This window comes from Staurois parvus, unplaced genomic scaffold (assembly GCF_062004578.1).
Source record: "Staurois parvus isolate SC_StPar_1 unplaced genomic scaffold, SC_StPar_1.0 ptg000432l, whole genome shotgun sequence".
Lineage (NCBI taxonomy): Eukaryota > Metazoa > Chordata > Amphibia > Anura > Ranidae > Staurois > Staurois parvus.
Genome location: NW_028318228.1, coordinates 10,176,165 through 10,195,695, shown reverse-complemented (window position 1 = coordinate 10,195,695; position 19,531 = coordinate 10,176,165). Strand labels below are relative to the sequence as shown.

Genomic DNA, 19,531 nt, shown 5'->3' with positions numbered 1-19,531 from the left:
GCCTAAAGCCCAAGTCCAACCTTGTAAAATGAACAAGTATTGCTTCCCGTATGGGAAATAAAACAAGAAGCAATATTTCAAAAAGGCAGAAAGGAAAAAGAAAAGAAGGAGAGAGAGAATGAGGGTGTCATGGGGGGACCCCAAGGCTGGAGACAAAAAAAATTTAAACCCATACAGGGGGGGGTATAAAAAGGGAAGAATAGGAAAAAATACCTACCCGGATGGGGAGTCTAGTGTCCAGTAATTGAGCACATATGAAGAGTGCTCAAATGCTGTCAACTACCGGGGAAGAAGAGACAGATTCATCTGCACTAGGGGTGGAGACAAAAAGTTTAAGCGAGTCAGATGATGAAAAATATATCCATATGTACTAGAGCATATTGAATTTATTTGTAAATATTGGTCTTTATAAATAGTGGTCTTTATTAAAACATTTTTTTTAATTTCTAGGCGTTGAGTGCAATGCAATTTTTTCATATTGGTGGTCCAGTGCAACTTTGTGACAGTGTAATAGAATAGAATGGGAAGTATCAGAATACAATACAAGAGAGAAAGAGAGAATCTCTATGGAGCCAGCAGATCCAAAAGTACAGCTGATGTACAATCTCATGATAAACGCATTACTGTTCAAACACAACTGCATATGATTTGCATAGCAAAATCGCCCCACAAAACTTAACGATTTTAGGACGTATATATGTGAAATTAGGCTATACGGATTTACATGCTTTTATAATCGTCACGCATATATATTAGGGTCGTTGGTTCATATCCCAACTACGACACCACCTGCCTGGAGTTTGCATGTTCTTCCTGTGCCTGCGTGGGTTTCCTCCGGATACTCCGGTTTCCTCCCCAAAGACATGCTGGTAGGTTAATTGGATCCTGTCTAAATTGGCCCTAGTATGTGTATGTATGATTGTGAGTTAGGGACCTTAGATTGTACACCCCTTGAGGGTTAGGGACTGATGTGAATGCACACTACATATGTAAAAGCGCTGCGTAAAATTGACGGCGCTATATAAGTACCTGAAATAAATAATAAATAAAATAAATATTTACTGTTGAATCGCTGCTGCCAGAAGGAAAGGTTTCTAGGAGAGATGGGAAAACGTCCAGTCTGCATGAGACCTTATGAGCCCTTTTGTTGTTTCGTTTTAGGTGTGTAATTAATTGAGAATTAAATTAGTATCAATGTCCCTTCATTAATTCCTTTGTGATCTTCTTAGGTCCTGTCGCAGTGATTAGTGGGGAAGAAGATTCGGCCAGTCCTCTTCATCATATTAATCATGGAATAACGACACCAAACTCCCTAGATGCAGGACCAGACACTGTGGTCATTGGAATGACGCGGATCCCTGTTATTGAAAATCCACAGTATTTCCGCCAGAGCCACAATTGTCACAAGCCAGATACGTGTAAGTATTACCTATTTCATAAAAACACTAAATGTTGAGTGTGACCAAAAATGAAATCATTTTTTATTTGGCAAACATTCATTGCTTTTCAAAAATGCTTAGATATCAGATTTATTTTTATCATGGGGAATGTTTTTATGAAAATTCAATTTGCACAGTTGCTTCTGACCAGCTTATGAAGTAACAGAGAGAGTCCCCGCTACTGTACCTCCCCTCTCTCTCTCCAGGACTAAGAGCTGTAATTTTAGGTTTAACCTACAGGTGAAACTGGGTATTGCAGATTGACCATTCAGGTATAATGCCCCATGATTGCTAAATTCCAAAGATCAGATTCATGTAAAAAAAATACGGCTTGATGGGATCTAACTGCTATTTTAAGAGCGGTTAAGGAAAGTTTCTATGTGGAAGGATCTAAAGTAGTTATAAAACTTTAATTTAGTCCGGGCAATTTCTTTAAATGATTTCTAAGTGGATTGGATCGATTTTTGTAAATGGAATGTGTAGCCTGTCTTTATTGCTTGGTTAGATGCACTGTCTAGCAAAGTGTACCTCATTTGTACCTATTAGAGAAAGATTTTCTTCTTCAGGTAACTATGATTAATCCCCTGCATATGCCCACCCCACTACTGCATCAAAGCCATTTGATCTATTGATTTTACACCTTAGTTATTGGATAGATGATCTGATTGTCAACGTTAAAGCTTTATTACTGCTTTGACAATGTTCCCACTTGAGTACTTCTTATAAATTACTTTTTTTTTTCAATAATTTTATTGCTGTTATGTGACCTTCAACCTTATGGCTATCAAAATGATATTGCTTTTGAGTTATATGCTCTATCTTTATTTTCCTTTATTTTATATTCACTTGTTCAAACTGTGTTAGCTTCAGTTTAAAATATAACTAAAGGCTAAACATTTCTTTTTAGTTTTGGATAGAGTGGAGAGGGATTAGAATGCTTGTGTTTTTTTTGTTTTTTTTTGCTGTCTGTGCCCCCATTAGGGAAATCCACCTTCTCTATTTGTCCTGCTTACCATTATCATTGAAAGTAAAAGTAAAAGGAAATCGCTTATTCTTGGTTGTCCCCAGAAAAGTGATTGAGGAGAAATCTTCCAATGGGGACATTTGTTCTGGTGACCTGCGAGTCTACATGGATTTCCCTTAATTTGCAAGGATTTGCTCTCACTTCCTGTTTGGCTATTGGACAGGAAGTGAAAGGAAATCTCCGCAATAGGACACAGATGGCAAAATAAAAAAATCTGACAGAGGTTATAACCCTCCGTTATTCTATCCAGAGGGAAAAATAAGGATTGCCTATAGTACTACTAGTTCTACATTAAGTGCATTTTACCTGGTGGTGGTGGTGGTAGGGGGGGGGGGGTGTAGCGGCACTAATAATCACTCCCCCATTTAGAAATATTGATGGCTTGTGGGTCCTGCGCCCCTTTATTTTCATTACCTTTCAGTGCTAAGAATGGAGAGAGAGGCTTAATATTAATGTAGAGTTCATCCAATGCTTTGCCTGCTTGTTCGGCGTGAAAAAGCTCGACAATAATGGAATCTCTGAAAACCCTAAAGTATAACTGAAGACAAAACATTTTTTTGGCTTTGGATAGAGTGGAGAGGGATTAGAACAACTGTCAATTTGTATTGCTGATCAACACAGCAAACACTTTACTCCAGCGCTGGGGATGGACTCAGCAGAGACTTGGATGACAATGTAAATGTTCTGGAATATGCACTGCTTGCTGCCCTCAACAGGCCGAGGTAGTCCAAAATCACTGAATGCAAAAGAAAAACAAAAAAAAGGTGCACCGGCCTAGTGCATTATCATTTAAAATATTTAATGAACTAATAAAAAAGTAGGTATCATACTCACAATGGACATATCAAACACAGGCACTTCACAATGAACAAAAGTGTTCAATCCATACAGCATCTGAGTCCACAACGATGGAATCCTGGATGACCAACTTGCTGATGCGTTTCGAGGACTCAGCCTCTTCCTCAGAGCCAGCACTCCAAGAGTCTACAATTCTCTTATATAGACTGACTAATGCTGGTGGTGGGCTGTCTCCAGCATGCCCAGGGGCGGAGACTGCCATCACATGACATATTACCATATATTTCAATAAATAGAATATAGCATAAATAAAAGCAATATATACACAAAAGTAAATCCAACGAAAATTAGAACACCTCAAATAATCATAGGACCGTACATGGTCAATGTTCTGAAGTATCATGTACACAAATATATGATTTAGGGCAACTTTATAAAACAAAAAAAAAAAGGAAGGAGAAGAGGGAATCGATAATAAACAAATGTATAACTGAAGACTTACAAATCTGTATATGCATATGATGATTAATGATGATTAATTATCCCCACTCCAGTCGATCCTAAACTCAGCGGCTAGACTCATCCACCTCACCAGCCGCTCCACATCTGCCTCCCCCCTCTGCCAATCCCTTCATTGGCTCCCGATTGCCCAACGCATCAAATTCAAACTGCTAGCTCTGACCTACAAAGCCATTCACAATGCCGCCCCAAACTACATAACTGACCTGATACCCAAATACTACCCTACCCGTGCCCTCCGCTCTTCACAGGACCTCCTACTCTCTAGCTCCCTGGTCTCCTCCTCCCATGCCCGATTGCAGGACTTCTCCAGGACTTCCCCCATCCTCTGGAACTCCCTACCCCAATCCATCAGACTGTCACCTACCCTCCTCACCTTCAGGCGCACCCTGAAAACCCTCCTCTTCAGGGAAGCCTAAACCACCCTCACCTAACACCCGACCTCACCTAACAACTAACCTCCTCCACTCCTCCCACCACTCCATCCCCCACAGCCATCTCCTCCTGTACCACCTTCCCCTCCCTCCTAGATTGTAAGCTCGAAAGAGCAGGGCCCTCGAACCCCTCGTGTAGTGTACTGTTACTGTCTTGTCTCATGTTCTGTCCCCCTTGCTACTGTACAGCGCTGAGCATACCCTTTGGCGCTATATAAATACTGTATAATAATAATAATATATAATAATTAAGCAAAGATCACATGGATCAGGTTCCATCGTTGTGGACTCAGATGTTATATGGATTTAACACTTTTGTCCATTGTGAAGTGCCTGTGTTTTATATGTCCTTTGTGAGTATGATACCTACTTTTTTATTGTTTCAGTTTTTATTGCTGTCTGTGCCCCTGTTATTCACCCTCTCTATTGTTCCTTTTTATCCTTATCATTGAAAATGAAATAACATTCCAAATTTTGGGTTGTCCCTAGAAAAGTAGTACAGGAGAAATCCTCCAATGGGGACAGTAGTTCTGGAGACCTGTTTGTCCCCAAGGAATTCCCTTAATTTTCAGAGATTTTCTCTCTCTTCCTGCATTGGCTATGGAACAGGAACTGAAAGGAAATATATCCAATAGGAAACAGATGGAAAAACAAATTGACAAGAGTTATAACCCTTCATTACTCTATCCAAAATGAAAAAAAAAAAAGGTTTTGCCTATAGTTCTACTTTAAATATACTCAGTATATGAAAAAAGGTAAGTATCATTTTCATATGTTTGTCCACCTCAAATAAAAACTTTTCTATGAAGCTGAGAGTAACTTTTAATGGGATTCAGTGTAGCATTGCATAGATTTTTTTCCTAAATGTCCAAGCTTTGCACATTTATTTTATGCAGATGTGTATGGAATAGGGTGAATACATTGTACATGCATTGTAATTAGTAATTATTAATACAATAGCTCATAATAGTTTTATGACATTCCTTTCAGTGATATTAAAATAAGTACAGCTCTATACAATTTGCTTGCAAAAAATAGACATTCAGTATTAGCAGATCAAATCAATTTAACCATTTAAGCTCAGGTTTTACCCCCTTCATGACCAGTCCATTTTTTGCTATTTGGCGCTGCACTCATTTAACTGCCAATTGCGTGTCACGCAACACTATACCTAATTGAAAAAATTTTTATAGATTTTTTTTGTGGTATTTGATCTTTTTTTTATTATATAAATTAAAAAGCCCAAACATTTGGGGAAAAAAACAATACAATGTAATTTGATGTCATTTGATTTGATAATTTGATTTATTGATTGACAAGGGGCAAGTTGTGGAAATTTTTAATATTTTTTTTAATTTACAGCAATACAAAACAAAAAAGCAGAACTATAGGCAAAACTTTTTTTATTAATTTGGATAGAGTAAAGGAGGGCTATAACAGAAGTGTCCTATAATGTGCCCAACTTTCAATGAAAGGATTAGCCATTTGTTTACTGTATAAGGAGTAGCTTTATACAACACACAAAGAAATTTCTATAAGAATAGCGCCAAATAACCTATAAAACTCAAAAAAGCTGCAAACCTCCCCAAAAAAGGTGCAATATGAAAATAAACATAGGAATGCGCTTATGAAATAATCAAATATCTCCCACTGTGCATAAATCAAACAACAACTTCCTTCACATCATAAATATAAATATATCTCAATAAAAACTCATAAAAAATAAAAAATATATAAAAAATTAAAATAAATGATATGTGTCCAATTATTTGTGTGGATAAAGACCAAAGGAAATTCATGATAAACATAAATGCATGTGAAAATCTGTGTTCAACAAATACACCGTGCTTGAATCCACTTGGGAAATTAAGAAAGGAAATTTATGGTGCAGTACGTATAAAACCACATATTTTATTAAAACAAAGTAGCACACTCACAAGTAAGGTGTCCCAGCCGACACCAGCAAAAATCAGCATTTAAATCAAACATAAACTAACCCAGCTTGCCGCAACTCATATAGCGCTGACAGCCCACATCCACCAAGCCCTTCCCTACGCGTTTCATCACTAGAGGACATCTAGTGACGAAACGCGTAGGGTCAGGCTACTTTGTTTTAATAAAATATGTGGTTTTATACGTACTGCACCATGAATTTCCTTTCTTAATTTCCCGAGTACTGCTATTATCTTATGGAGAAACGGTGACCATACATATGAGTGATTCCATTTGTGCTGAGTGCCTTCCTGCAGAGTATTGCTCCCAGACCATTCTGAATTCTACAGTACATCGCTTCCAGAGCAATAGCGCTTATGCTGGTTTATAATTTGATCAGCATATAGCTCTGGTGAGTTTATTCATTTTATTTGGTGGTGGATTCAAGCACGGTGTATTTGTTGAACACAGATTTTCACATGCATTTATGTTTATCATGAATTTCCTTTGGACTTTATCCACACAAATAATTGAACACATAATTTAATTAAATTTTTTATATATTTTTATTTTTTATGAGTTTTTATTGAGATACATTTATGATGTGATGGAAGTTTTTGTTTGATTTATGCACAGTGGGAGATATTTGATTATTTCATAAGCGCATTCCTATGTTTATTTTCTTATACAACACACAAACTGCAAAAAAAACATTTATTGATGAATTAAAGTGTAACTAAAGGCAACACTTTTTATTTAGTTTTTGACAGAGTGGTGATGGGATTAAAACTCCTGTCAGATTTTATTGCTGCCTCCATCCTCATTATGGAGATTCACCCTCTCTATTTGTCCTGTTTACCATTATCATTGAAAATCAAAGTAAAAGAAAATCCCAAATTTTGGGTTGTTACCAGAAAAGTAATAAAGGGGAAATCGTCCAATGGGGATATTAGTTCTGGTGACCTGGGGGTCCCCAAGGAATTCTCTTAATTTGCAGGGATTTGCTCTCACCTCTTGTTTGGCTATGGGACAGGAAGTGAAGGGAAATCTCCACAATGGGACACAGATAGCAAAAAGAAAATCTGACAGGGGTTATAACCCTGGGGAAACAAAAAAAACACCTCCTGTCCTCTATGCCCCAGAGCAAGGGTGGATAGATGGACAAGGAACTTGAAGAAATTCACCACCAAAGCATCAAAGGTTGTGCAGCTCTAAACAAGGCTGGGGAAGCCCGACCAATACTGTAAAGCGAAAAAAAAGAAAGCACACCAACTTTGCACATTACCTCAGTAAAATGTGATTTTATTGAATTTAAAATATGCTCACAGCTCTGATGAAGAAGGGACTCCCTTTGAAACGCGTCAGTCTGACTTTGAGAATCTTCCCTCGTGATAAGACTCACGATGGTCTCAGGCTCCTTGAGTCTCGCTAAGGGCTTTACACGCTTGTTATATTTCTCTGTTCGTGAGTATATTTTACATTCAATAAAATCACACTTTACTGAGGTAATGCCCAAGGTTGGTGCACTTTCTTTTTCTTTTGCTTTACAGTAGGGGTTATAACCCTCCCTTACTTTAAATTAAAAAAAATATATTTTGCCTATTGTTCTACTTTAATATATAAAATGTTTCAGAAGGTATACATACTTTTTTTTTGTTGTTAGCTTATTAGTATATTGTGAGTTGTGGCCCTAAAATACTTGAGGCAGTGGCTTTGTTTAAAGGGTTAGTTCACCTTTACCAAAAAACTGCCTATGCAGTTGCTCACCTCCACCATCACAGGAGTGAGCTCAGAGATACTATATCAGAGGAGAGAGAGAGCGTGTGAGCGGGTCTGAATTAGAGAAAAAGCTCACTCCTGTGATGGTGGGGTGAGCAGTAATTGCTAGGCCTCACTTAGCAATGTCCTAGCAACGTCCTAGGAGTATTCCAGTCAGGATTCATGAGATACATAAATGGCTTACACCTATTCGAGGGGATTATTCAACTTTAGTCAGAGGCACACAGTTTGTTTTTATCCACAGACACCCCTTACCTGCATAGGCCATTCTGTGGTGAAGATGAACTATCCCTTTGAGATAAGTAAGATATATTCTGGTCTCAGGCACTATTATTATTATTATACAGTATTTATGTAGCGCCAAAAAGTTTGCTCAGCGCTGTACAATATAGTGGGGGACAGTACATGAGACAATACAGTAAGAAAACAATACATGAGGGGTTCGAGGGCCCTGCTCTTTCGAGCTTACAATCTAGGAGGGAGGGGATAGTGGTACAGGAGGAAGTGGCTGTGGGGGATGGAGTGGTAGGAGGAGTGGAGGAGATTGGCTGTTAGGTGAGGGTGGGGTAGGCTTCCCTGAAGAGATGGGTTTTCAGGGAGCGCCTAAAGGTGAGGAGGGTAGGTGACACTACCTGCCTGGAGTTTGCATGCTCTCTTTGTGTCTGCCTGGGTTTCCTCTGATTTCCTCCCACACTCCAAAGACATACTGGTACATTAAATGGCCCTAGTATTTATTATTATGATTATACAGGATTTATATAGTGCCAACAGTTTGCGCAGCGCTTTACAAAATGAAGGTAGACAATACAGTTACAATACAATTTGGTACAAGAGGAAACAGAGGGCCCTGCATGTGTGTGTGTATAAATATAAGTTAGGGACCTTAGATTGTACGCCCATTGAGGATTAGGGACTGATGTGAATGTGCAATATATATATAAAGTGCTGCGTAAATTGATGGCGCTATATAATAAATAAATATATTCAAAATCCGCCCGAGCACAGTCAGTGGTGGGGTTGGAACTTGTGTAAGAGTAAGTACCAAAGCTTGTTTTAATGCATTTTTTTTCTACCCCACTTACCGGCTTTTCTTTGAAATGGCTTATCAATGAGTGTTACTAAGTTACAGCCTGTGAAAAGCAAGCCCTTAATGCACTATTAATAGAGCACTGGCTGGATATGGATTTCTGTTCACCCTACGCTAACAAAAATTGCTTATGGCATATGATGACGGATGCTTATTTGTTTCCACTTAGTTCAGCCTAACAGAGCCAAATCTGAAATATTGAAAACAGGTTTGTGGATGCTGATGTTCCGATAGGGGATGGAAATCTTTCCTTGATTGTAGTTATTTTTAACTCATGCAGCAACAGTTATGAATATGCCACTGATTAGAGTAGGGTTACAATGAAACGCCTATTGTATCCACAATAATCTGCGGACTGCTTCAACTTTGTTTTAGATCAGCAAGGTACAATATTGAGAAATATAGGCAAATAACAGAAACAAATCTCAATAAATGTATATTAACTGGTTTGTGTGAAAGTTATAGCGTCTAAAAACTTTGGTGTATATATACCGGAATTTACACAGATTATGCTATGCTGGTAATGGAGACTTATAATGGGAAGGCAATCTGGCATTAACTGAGGCTGGCTGGAAGATGCACTAACTGACTGACACTGACATCAATAGTGACAATAATGTAGTGATCAGTGCTAATTCTGTACACCATTGCTCTACTAATGACACTGACTAGAAAGGGGTTAACATCTAGAGGCTATAAAGGGGTTAATTGTGTGCCTAACAATGTGTAATGTGTGTAATATGTGCTGCTTTTTCTTTACTACATGGCTGCTTTTTCTCCCTGCTATATTAATTATTACTTGTAATAGCGGCAATCAATGACTTAAAAGTGGGATTGTGATGGTGCAGTGGGCAATCTGACACTAACTGACACTGGCTGGGAGGTATACCAATTCACTAATTGACACTGACATCACCAGTGACACTGATACAGTTGTCAGTGATAATACTTTACACTGTCCCTGTAATAATGGTACTGGCTGAGAAGGGGTGAACATCTAGGGGCGATCAAAGAGTTAACTGTGTGCCTAACAATGTGTAATGCATGCTGCTTTTTAATAAATATCTGCTTTGCAGGGCGAAGAAACAAATTGATCATTCCTGCTATACAGAGCCTTGTGTGTTTGCCAACACAGAGCTCTGGCCTGTGATTGGACACAGCTGATCAGCAGGTTTCAGCCATGAATCATTGTCTCAAACCTGTTTACAAAATCCAGCTGTGTGCAATCATCCGGGAAGGGGGAGGTGCCAACATACAGGTACGTGATTGTGCCCGTACGAGTCACCCGCCTGCAGTAAATGCTGCTGGGTGTTTGGCAAGTGGATATACTGGCAGCAAACATTGGTAAAACACTGGAAATTATAATATCAGGTGAGTAAAAAAAAATGTGATTAACACACGGGCAGTCCCGGCAATATAAGAATAATTTAAGATTTTATTTTTGTTGGTTTAGAGCGGTTAGATTCATGAACACAATACATCATTGGTGTTCATTAACATTGCAAGTGAATTTGTTCCATGCTAATGGAGAAAAAATCCAATGTTTCCAGGCTAAATTCTCTGCAATTTGAAAGTGTTAGAGTTCATGTACACTGCAGCTGATAAACTCACGTTCAGGAGCTTTTCTGCGTTTTTTTTCAGCAACCCCTGAACTCACCCTAATGTTTTCCTATGTATCCATGTACACATCATCACTTGCAGTCGTTCACAGGCAGTTGAGTTGAAAGTCATTTTTTGAACGCACCAAACTTGTGTTCAGGAGTAGATTTTACCAGCGTTTCAAACGCCAAACAATTGTAAACGTGTGTAAACGTTTGTAGCCGTGTTTATAAGGGTCCAGAGCTTTTTTTCATCATCAGAAACGGATGCAAATCAAATAGACCCGGTACACCAGCGCTGTCAGTTCCAGGTTTCGTGTGAAAGATAAAATGGTAGAACGCGCCGCATTATGCTCATGATGGGATCCATAGTGAATACAACCAGAAAAGATAGGTAATCTCAACACATACTGCTCCCTCTGCTTCTGCTCTCTCTATTTCTCTCAAAATGTCTGAAATAGTTAATTATTTACTATTTTTCAGTGCATTCTGGGCTTTTGGGAAGGTCTCCTGAAGTTATCTTTTAAAAAACGCTTCTAAACGCAAACACACATAAATGCGCATAAACGCAGTATGCAAACACAGCTAAACGTTTTTTAACCTACGTTTTCCAGCAGTCAGTTTCCATCTTTCAGAAGATTTTTCCAAACGCCCCGTGTACATGAGCCCTTAATGTGGAAAATATTGCATTATGGCCACTAGGTGGTGTAGAGGAATATATGTTTTCTTATGATGGTCACCACCAGCTAGATCAGCCTTTCTCAACCTTTTCAACTCAAAGGAACCCTTGACGTAACTTTCTGGTCTCAGGGAACTCCTGCTAAAAATGGCTTTATCTGCAATTCATGATACATTATTTATTTCAGGTACTTATATAGCGTCATCAATTTACGCAGCGCTTTACATATATATATTGTACATTCACATCAGTCCCTAACCCTCAAGGGGTGTACAATCTAAGGTCCCTAACTTACATTCATACATACACATACTAGGGACAATTTAGACAGGATCCAGTTAGCCTACCAGCATGTCTTTGGAGTGTGGGAGGAAACCAGAGTACCCGGAGGAAACCCACGCAGGCACAGGGAGAACATGCAAACTCCAGGCAGGTGGTGCCATGGCTGGGATTTGAATCAATGACCCTAGTGCTGCTAGGTGGAAGTGCTAACCATTTAGCCACTGTGCTCCCCATTAGTGTGATAGTCAGAGGTAAGAATGCTCCTTACACTTGTGGTCATTGGGAAGAATTACCCACTTACAGATTGCTACAAAGATCAATGGTGTCAGTAGGAACTTACCTGAGAGGCAAAAAATTGCTAATTTTTCAAGGAACCTCCGGGGTAGACCTAAGGCTTCATGGAATCCTGATCTAGAGCCTGTAATGCAGTATTTCCCACATTAATATGTTTGAATTGCAGAGACTATGAGAACGTTCAATTATACCCCATCTGAACACATCGAATTTACATGCAGTTTTGATGGATGAACAGCTATGCATTTTTTTTCTAAAATACTAAGGGTTGCTTTATAGAGCATGACATGTTTTAAATTGTCCTTATGCAATTGAACTTTTTCTTAATAATTGTAATAATTTTATTTAAAATTCCAGATAGTTATTTGCACAAAATGCACATATAAAGGCAGTAAATAATGCTGAATATTTTAGGTTCCCAATTGTTACAGAGAGAAAGAAGTATAAATGTTTATGCCAGTAAACCAATGTAACGTTGTGTATACAGTCCACTCAGCATGAAGACTGGGCTGGGTGCAGCAGATTAATAGGGTCAGGCCGGGGTTATAGTATCAACTTTAAATTTACCTTACGTTGCTATCAACCATATCCAAGCCTTGCCACTGGCAATCGCCTCTTTTATATGTGGTGTTTTGTCAGCTGTGGATAATGGAATTTTTGAAAAACTGCGAATACGCAAAGGATTCCACAGCTGTACACCTTTCATTAATCGTGGGTACAATTGCACAAAGCAGTCCTTTCAAATGTCTTATAGGAAATGGGGGACAAGATGTGCTTATACTGTGGAAACAAATAACATGTCAATTGGGCTCAAGAAACATTTACTGCAATTGTAAAGTCAAAAAAAGATTCCAGATCTAAATGGGCTGATTTAATGTAGCAAAGAGAAACGTGCAAATTCTATTACCACCTGTGCAGACTGAGTAAGGTGGATTACTGCACAAGTGTACTACATTCATGGGGCAGAGTTCAGGAGTTTGCAGAACTCAGGAGTGTGTCACATACAGCGTGCAGAGTCCAGGAGTTCGATGTGTACAGGGTGCAGGGCCCAGGAGTGCTCTACGTACAGGGTGCAGAGTCCAGGCGTTCGATGTGTACAGGGTGCAGGGTCCAGGAGTGCTCTACGTACAGGGTGCAGAGTCCAGGCGTTCGATGTGTACAGGGTGCAGGGTCCAGGAGTGCTCTACGTACAGGGTGCAGAGTTCAGGAATGCAGGACTCAGGAGTTTGCTGTGTACAGGGTGCAGAGTTCAGGAGTTTGCTGTGTACAGGGTGCAGGTCCCGGGTTTGTGTGCCACATACAGGATGCAGAGTCCAGGAGTTTGATGTGAACAGGGTGCAGGGCCCAGGAGTACTCTACAAACAGGGTGCAGAGTTCAGGAGTGCACTACATACAGAGTTCAGGAGTTCGATGTGTACAGGGTGCAGGACTTGGGAGTGTGCTACATACAGGGTGCAGAGTTCACCAGTTCACTGTGTACAGGGTGCAGGACTCAGGAGTGCAGTATGTACAAGGTGCAGAGTTTAGGTGTTTGCCGTAGACAAGATGCAGGACTCAAGAGTGCAGTATGTAGAGGGTGCAGAGTTCAGTAGTGTGCTACACACAGTGTGCAGTATTCAGGAGTTTGCTGTTTACAGGAGCAGGACTCGGGAGTGTGCTACGTACAGGGTGCAGAGTTCAGGGGGGCGCTATGTAAAGTGTGTAGAGCTCAGGAGTTTGATGTGTACAGGGTGCAGGACTCAGGAGTGCACTGCATACAGGGTGTAGAGTTCAGGAGTTTGATGTGTACAGGGTGCAGGACTCAGGAGTGCACTGCATACAGGGTGTAAAGTTCAGGAGTTTGATGTGTACAGGGTGCAGGATTCAGGAATGCACTACATACAGGGTTCAGATTTCAGACGTTCAATGTGTACAAGGTGCAGGACTCAATAGTGCACTACATACACAGAACAGAGTTCAGGTGTTCGCTGTGTACAGGGTGCAGAGTGCAGGAGTGTGCTATGTACATAGTGCAGAGTTCAAGAGTGCGCTACGGACAGGGAGCAGAGTTCAGGAGTGTGCTATGTACATAGTGCAGAGTTCAAGAGTGCGCTACGGACAGGGAGCAGAGTTCAGGAGTGTGCTAGGCATTGGATGCAAAGTTCAGGAGTTTACTGTGTGCAGGCTGCAAAGTTCAGGAGTTTGCTGTGTGCAGGGTGCAGAGTGCAGGAGTGTGCTACATATACGGTGCAGAGTTCAGGAGTACGCTTTGTACAGGGGGCAGGGTTCAGACTCCACTTGTCAGCCTGTAAATGGACTTTTAATTTAAGTGAAAGGAGGGGGTGGTGTAAATGTGCAAGTAGGAAGATGTCTGAAGATTTTTGCTTTGCCCTAACAAAATCTGCTGAGGAAGAGGAATTCTTACTGTGAAGCTGTTCAATGTTTAAATATAGGGAGATTTTCAGAGACATACATTTTTCAGGGGCAAGAACACAGTGATGAAAAATATAGACAGCTGCTTGTTAGTGAGGAAAGGGTGGATGTGAGACCTTTAGCATTAATAAATATGTTTTAGGCATAATACATTATGACTTGGATGCATTTTTAATATCTGGGAATACAGCTGATTTATAATGCATACATCTGAAGCTGTAGCACACATAGTTCGAGCTAATAAATAAATGACAGGTACCTTGTATTAAAAGTATCATTCATTTTACATTGCCAGAATTTAAATGATGTGAAGTAGAAAGGGTTGGCTGAAAACATCCCAAATACTGTCGTGTGCTGGGCACAAATCATTTTTTAAACTTTTGTTAGGAAAATGTAATTCGTGTACCCCAGAAAAATCACTTTGACATCAACCAATTTGGCATGGTTCTTGTTCTTGATCCAATAACATGCTATGCCTTCTAGTAACAAGGTTCTAGTGCTTGGTATTCTAATATATAAGCCTTCTAGTAACATGGTTCTGGTTTTTGGCCTATTGACATTGCTCACAATCTAGTAACATGATTCTAGTTCTTATTCTAATACATGGTATGCCTTCTAGTAATATGGTTCTAGTTTATAGTCTACTAACTTGTTACACCTTTTAGTAACATGATTCAAGTGCTTGTTATGCTAACATAAAACCATCCATATTCCCATTGCACACGTTCCTCAAAAATGTTCTAGAAAACTGGGTGCTGAAGCCACCACAAGCTGGAGACTGGATCTTACATGACACAGTATAGATATTTGCCAGCACACCACAGATCTTCAGGTTGAGTCCAAACACCTTTATTGAAGTCTGATCACATCACTAACAAGAAAGTGCAATGTTTTGGAGTCACACAGGACCCCTTTGTCAGGCATGTGATGACAAAGGGGTCCTGTGTGGTTCTGAAATGTTTCACTTTCTTGTTTGAGATGTGATTGTACTTCAGTAAACCCGTTTGGAATTTAAAGATCTGAGGTGTGTTGGCAAATATCTAACAATGTGGTACATTTGTTATGCAAATGTGGTACACCTTCTAGTAACGTGGTTGTGGTTTTTGGTCAAATAACTTGGTATGCCTTGCAGTAACATGGCTCTTGTGCTTGGTATACTAACATGGTACAACTTCTAATAACATGGTTGTGGTTCTTGGTCTATCAACATAGTATGCCTTGTAGTAACATGGTGCTACTGCATGGTATATGAACATGGTGTGCCTTTTATTAACATGATTCTATTTCTTGATTTAATAATTTGTTATACCTTCAGATAGCATTCTTCTAGTGCATAGTATCTTAACATTGTGGACCTTCCAAAACCATGGTTTTGGTTCTTGGTCTATTTATATACAATGCCTTGTACATGGCTCTAGGTCTTAGTATACTAATATGATGCACCTTCTAGTAACATGGTCCTGCTTTTTGATCTAACACAGTAGACCTTTTAATGTTGTGATTCTTGGTCTACTAACACAATAAATCTTTTAACATAGTTTTGGTTTTGTCCATTAACATGGTACACCTTCTAATAACATAGCTCTGGTTGTGGTTTTACTAACACTGGACAGTTTCTAATAAGATGATTCTGATTCTTCTTCTAGTAACATATGTTTAGATCTAGTCTTTGTTGCTTTGGTCAAGTGGTATTTGTTTTGGGATGTAGTCCAGAAATAGCTATGGTGGTACTGGTTCTAGCTGTACTAATATGCTTCTGTTACTGTGGTTCTAAATGCACCTCTGCAGTCATGGTTTAGGTTCTGGAATCATAGATCTAGTTCTGGTAACAAAACAATGCTTTTGCATCTGGTGATATTGTTCTGGTTCTAACACTCCTAGCATGTTAAGGTCAAAGCTGTTTTTTGCCTCTCATGCTTAGGTCAGGAGGGTAGAAGAAGCAGCATGGAAACTCAACATTTTCATGTTTTTCTCTACTCTTGTATGATCATCAATACGTAACCATTGGTAAATAGTGCTATACACCTGAAGAGGGTGATTTTGTGCTGTTGTGAGAAGATACAAGACTTCTAGTTCAAGTAACATGGTGTCACACTTACCCCTAACGCAGGTGGTCAGACACTATAGCTAGCTTCTGTGTCTTTCACCGTTAGCAGCCCCCTTTCCCATAAGGCAAGCAGGCCTACCGGTACTCGGTTGCCCCCAGGCCTTATACACAATGCTATAGTGCATGGCCACCAGAATAGTCAGGGTCAATCCATAGTCGAAAGGCAGGCAGAGTTCAGAGAATAGTCTGATATCCGATCTAAGGTCATCAACAATAGATCGCACAGCAGTGCAAGACAGGCAAACAGGCACATGAGACTGCAGGCTTGGCTGGTCTAAACCAGGCTTGGTCTCCACCCAGAGACTGGCCACATCAATCACCATGCAGGTGGACAGACAGACAGGGATACATCATAGCCAAAACCATAATACTAGAATAAGACCAACAGCTGTCAAAGAACAGGAGCATTTACATGCTCCTGATATATGGTTATGATTCTGGTTCTAGAAATGAGCTTATGCAGGCATAGATAGGTCAATCGGTAATAAGACGTGCTGGCGATGTCTTGAAGGGGTGGGCACGATAGCTCATATCTTCTGGTATTGCCCTAAGGGCCTAAGTTATGCCCTTTTTTGGGAGGATGTGAAATCCACAATTAAGCACTTAGCATTGGTAGACTTGAGCAGGAACCCAGCCGACTGTCTTCTCGACCTAACGGAGAGACCCCTCCAGAAATACAAAGCCACCAGGATGTTATGGCATTCTAAAGATAATGATATCCTGCACATGGAGGAACTGTCCACCACCTTACATAATACTGAAGAGAAATTCATAGGTAATTGGAGGACCTGGAGGTATTTTGTATACACAGATGTTTACTTGCAGGTGATGGCTGACCCACAGTTGAGATGGCCTTATCCTTTGTTTGACTTGTTTCTATTCCTTTAGAAGGCTCAGTGGTGAAATTACTGGGGGCAGAAGAAGTACCCCCCCATCAAATTGTTCTCTCCCCTTTTTATTTGCTTGCTTTGCCTATGATTTTGGTATTCCAGGTGCAATGCCGCACAGGGAGCTTAGAGATACACTCCAACACTTCCAAAAGCTTTGCCTTCTAGAACAGCACAGTGTTTGGCCATAATAGAGAGGTTTGGGAACCCGTCAAAAGTATACATTAGTGAATGTTGAAAAAAACAAGTGCTGGGGTAAGAATTTTACCAAATAATTTACTGGGGATTGTGCTAAAGAATATGTAAACCCAACATTTCATATTCTTGCCAGCTGTACCATGTACTTGAGTAAATAAACATCATGTTCTCTTTGTATTGTTTTATTTGTGTGAAATACCTGGTGTTCCTGCCAGTCCCTATGGTTTCCTACTAAAAAATGACCACACTAGACATCAAATCACAACGTGGATGATTCTCTAGCTGTGCTGGGAACTCAGCCTGATGTCCTCCAACGATCAGACTTATCCTGACACACCTACCCCCTGCAAAGCCGTTCACTAGGAAGACCAGTAGACTGCTGTTTCTCCTCCCTCGGATCCCTCAGCTCCTTATGCAGCTGAGAACAGAGGGTGTATGATCACTTTTAAAGAGGAAAAAAAGGTATTTATATTTTTTTATATCTATATTTTTTTTATATCTATACACAAATATTTTGCTTTTTTATTTCTAATTTAAACTGTATAGGTTGTTTTATGAGGGTTTACATGGTCTTTAAAGTAGAACTTCACTCTCTTAATCAATATTGACTTTTTTAACCCTCATGCTAGCATTAGTAGATAGATAGAAAAGTACCGTATATCATATTTACTTGTTTTAAATAGTTTTTTTACATTTTTTACTTCCTGGTTTCCATGCCTAGGCAAATTATGTCATACAACCCTGGAGTCTTCAGTAGGGAAGGATGGGCTTTCTCAGCTAAGCACACCCTCCTGTCTGCATGCCTGAGCTAAGGGCAAATGGATTCCAAAAAGTAAACGCTACATGAATCATCTGCCCTCGCTCAAGATGGCCATGGCCAGAAATGCTAGAGGGGGGGGGGTGTTTTTCTAAGTGATTTCTCAGCAAAATAAAGCATGGAGACATGGGGGGATGGGCGAGTTTGCTTTGAATATTAAAGATGAATTAAATTGAGCATTTGGTTTGTGGTGCTCAGATACAGTGTAGTTCTGATTTAAGTTACAAAATGCTGCTGAAGGTTTAATAGTACTTTAAATGTAACCAATTTGGTAACAAACATAGAATGCTTCCATCATTTTTTGGCTCCACATTTCTAATTTTGAATTCGTTTTCAGCCTGGCAGGTATATATTAGCCATCAGACCAATTATGCGATCATTTACCTCCGCTTATTTGTGAATCAAATGACTTTGTAATTCCAGAGCTGTCATCACATTTCGTTTTAATGTATTTCATTTTGGGCAAACACAACAAGCCGATAGGAACTAAAAACCGGTCTGCACTTAATATACATATATCCTCCATGGATCGCAGTAACCAATGCCAAAATATGCAATAGCAGATTGTCAGAGGTAAAGCAGATAAACAAGGCCGGCCTTAAGGGCCGATCGCACGAGGCCTCATTTAGAATGTAGATTTCACAAGGCCTTGGCTGCCATACCCTGGAAGAACTCGAATCGATGACAGTTAAAATAAAGCACACACAAGGGCTTTCCACATGGAAATTAAGCAATTAGCGCTGCTAAATGTCAGGTTTTAATGTTATCTTTCTTGACTTTAGAAATATCAGCAGCTTTGGCTGTCAGTTTGTGATCGGGGAGGCTGTTTTTGACACGAGTGAAATGTTGCGTGGTTGCTTCTCTTGTAAGTTAAAACCATTAAAGTAGAAAAGAAGGAAAACAATTCTGAATGAAGCTGCTCTGATTATCGTAAATACGGGCGGCCGCCTTCTCATCCTCCGCACCTAGGCTGCTTTAACCTCTACCGGATAAATGGGCAATGTCAAGTCATTCTAACAATGCAATAAATCAACGTTCAAAACCAAGAACATAGAGTTAAAATAAATTTGAAATGTGAAGACATATGCCTAACTTTACACAATAAGTAACAAAATTGTGGACTGTTTTTTTTTCTTTTTTATCCAAAACGCAAGGTTGGTAATGTTAATCGCTGCTCTGTACATGACAAGTACTGTAAATATCAGGTGTAAGGTTTTCCAGATCAATACAACATCGTAACGAACA

The 19,531-nt window shown here is 39.7% G+C and overlaps 1 protein-coding gene across 4 annotated transcripts in view; it reads left to right on the top strand.

Annotated features, from left to right (window-relative positions):
* NTRK3 (neurotrophic receptor tyrosine kinase 3) overlaps nucleotides 1-19,531 on the top strand; it is a 979,065-nt gene that overhangs the window by 676,543 nt on the left and 282,991 nt on the right. For all 4 annotated transcript variants that reach the window (XM_089687661.1, XM_089687660.1, XM_089687663.1 and 1 more), the window contains exon 13: nucleotides 1,230-1,418. In XM_089687661.1, the coding sequence (XP_089543787.1) occupies nucleotides 1,230-1,418 (189 nt within the window). The remainder of the gene's footprint in view (nucleotides 1-1,229; nucleotides 1,419-19,531) is intronic.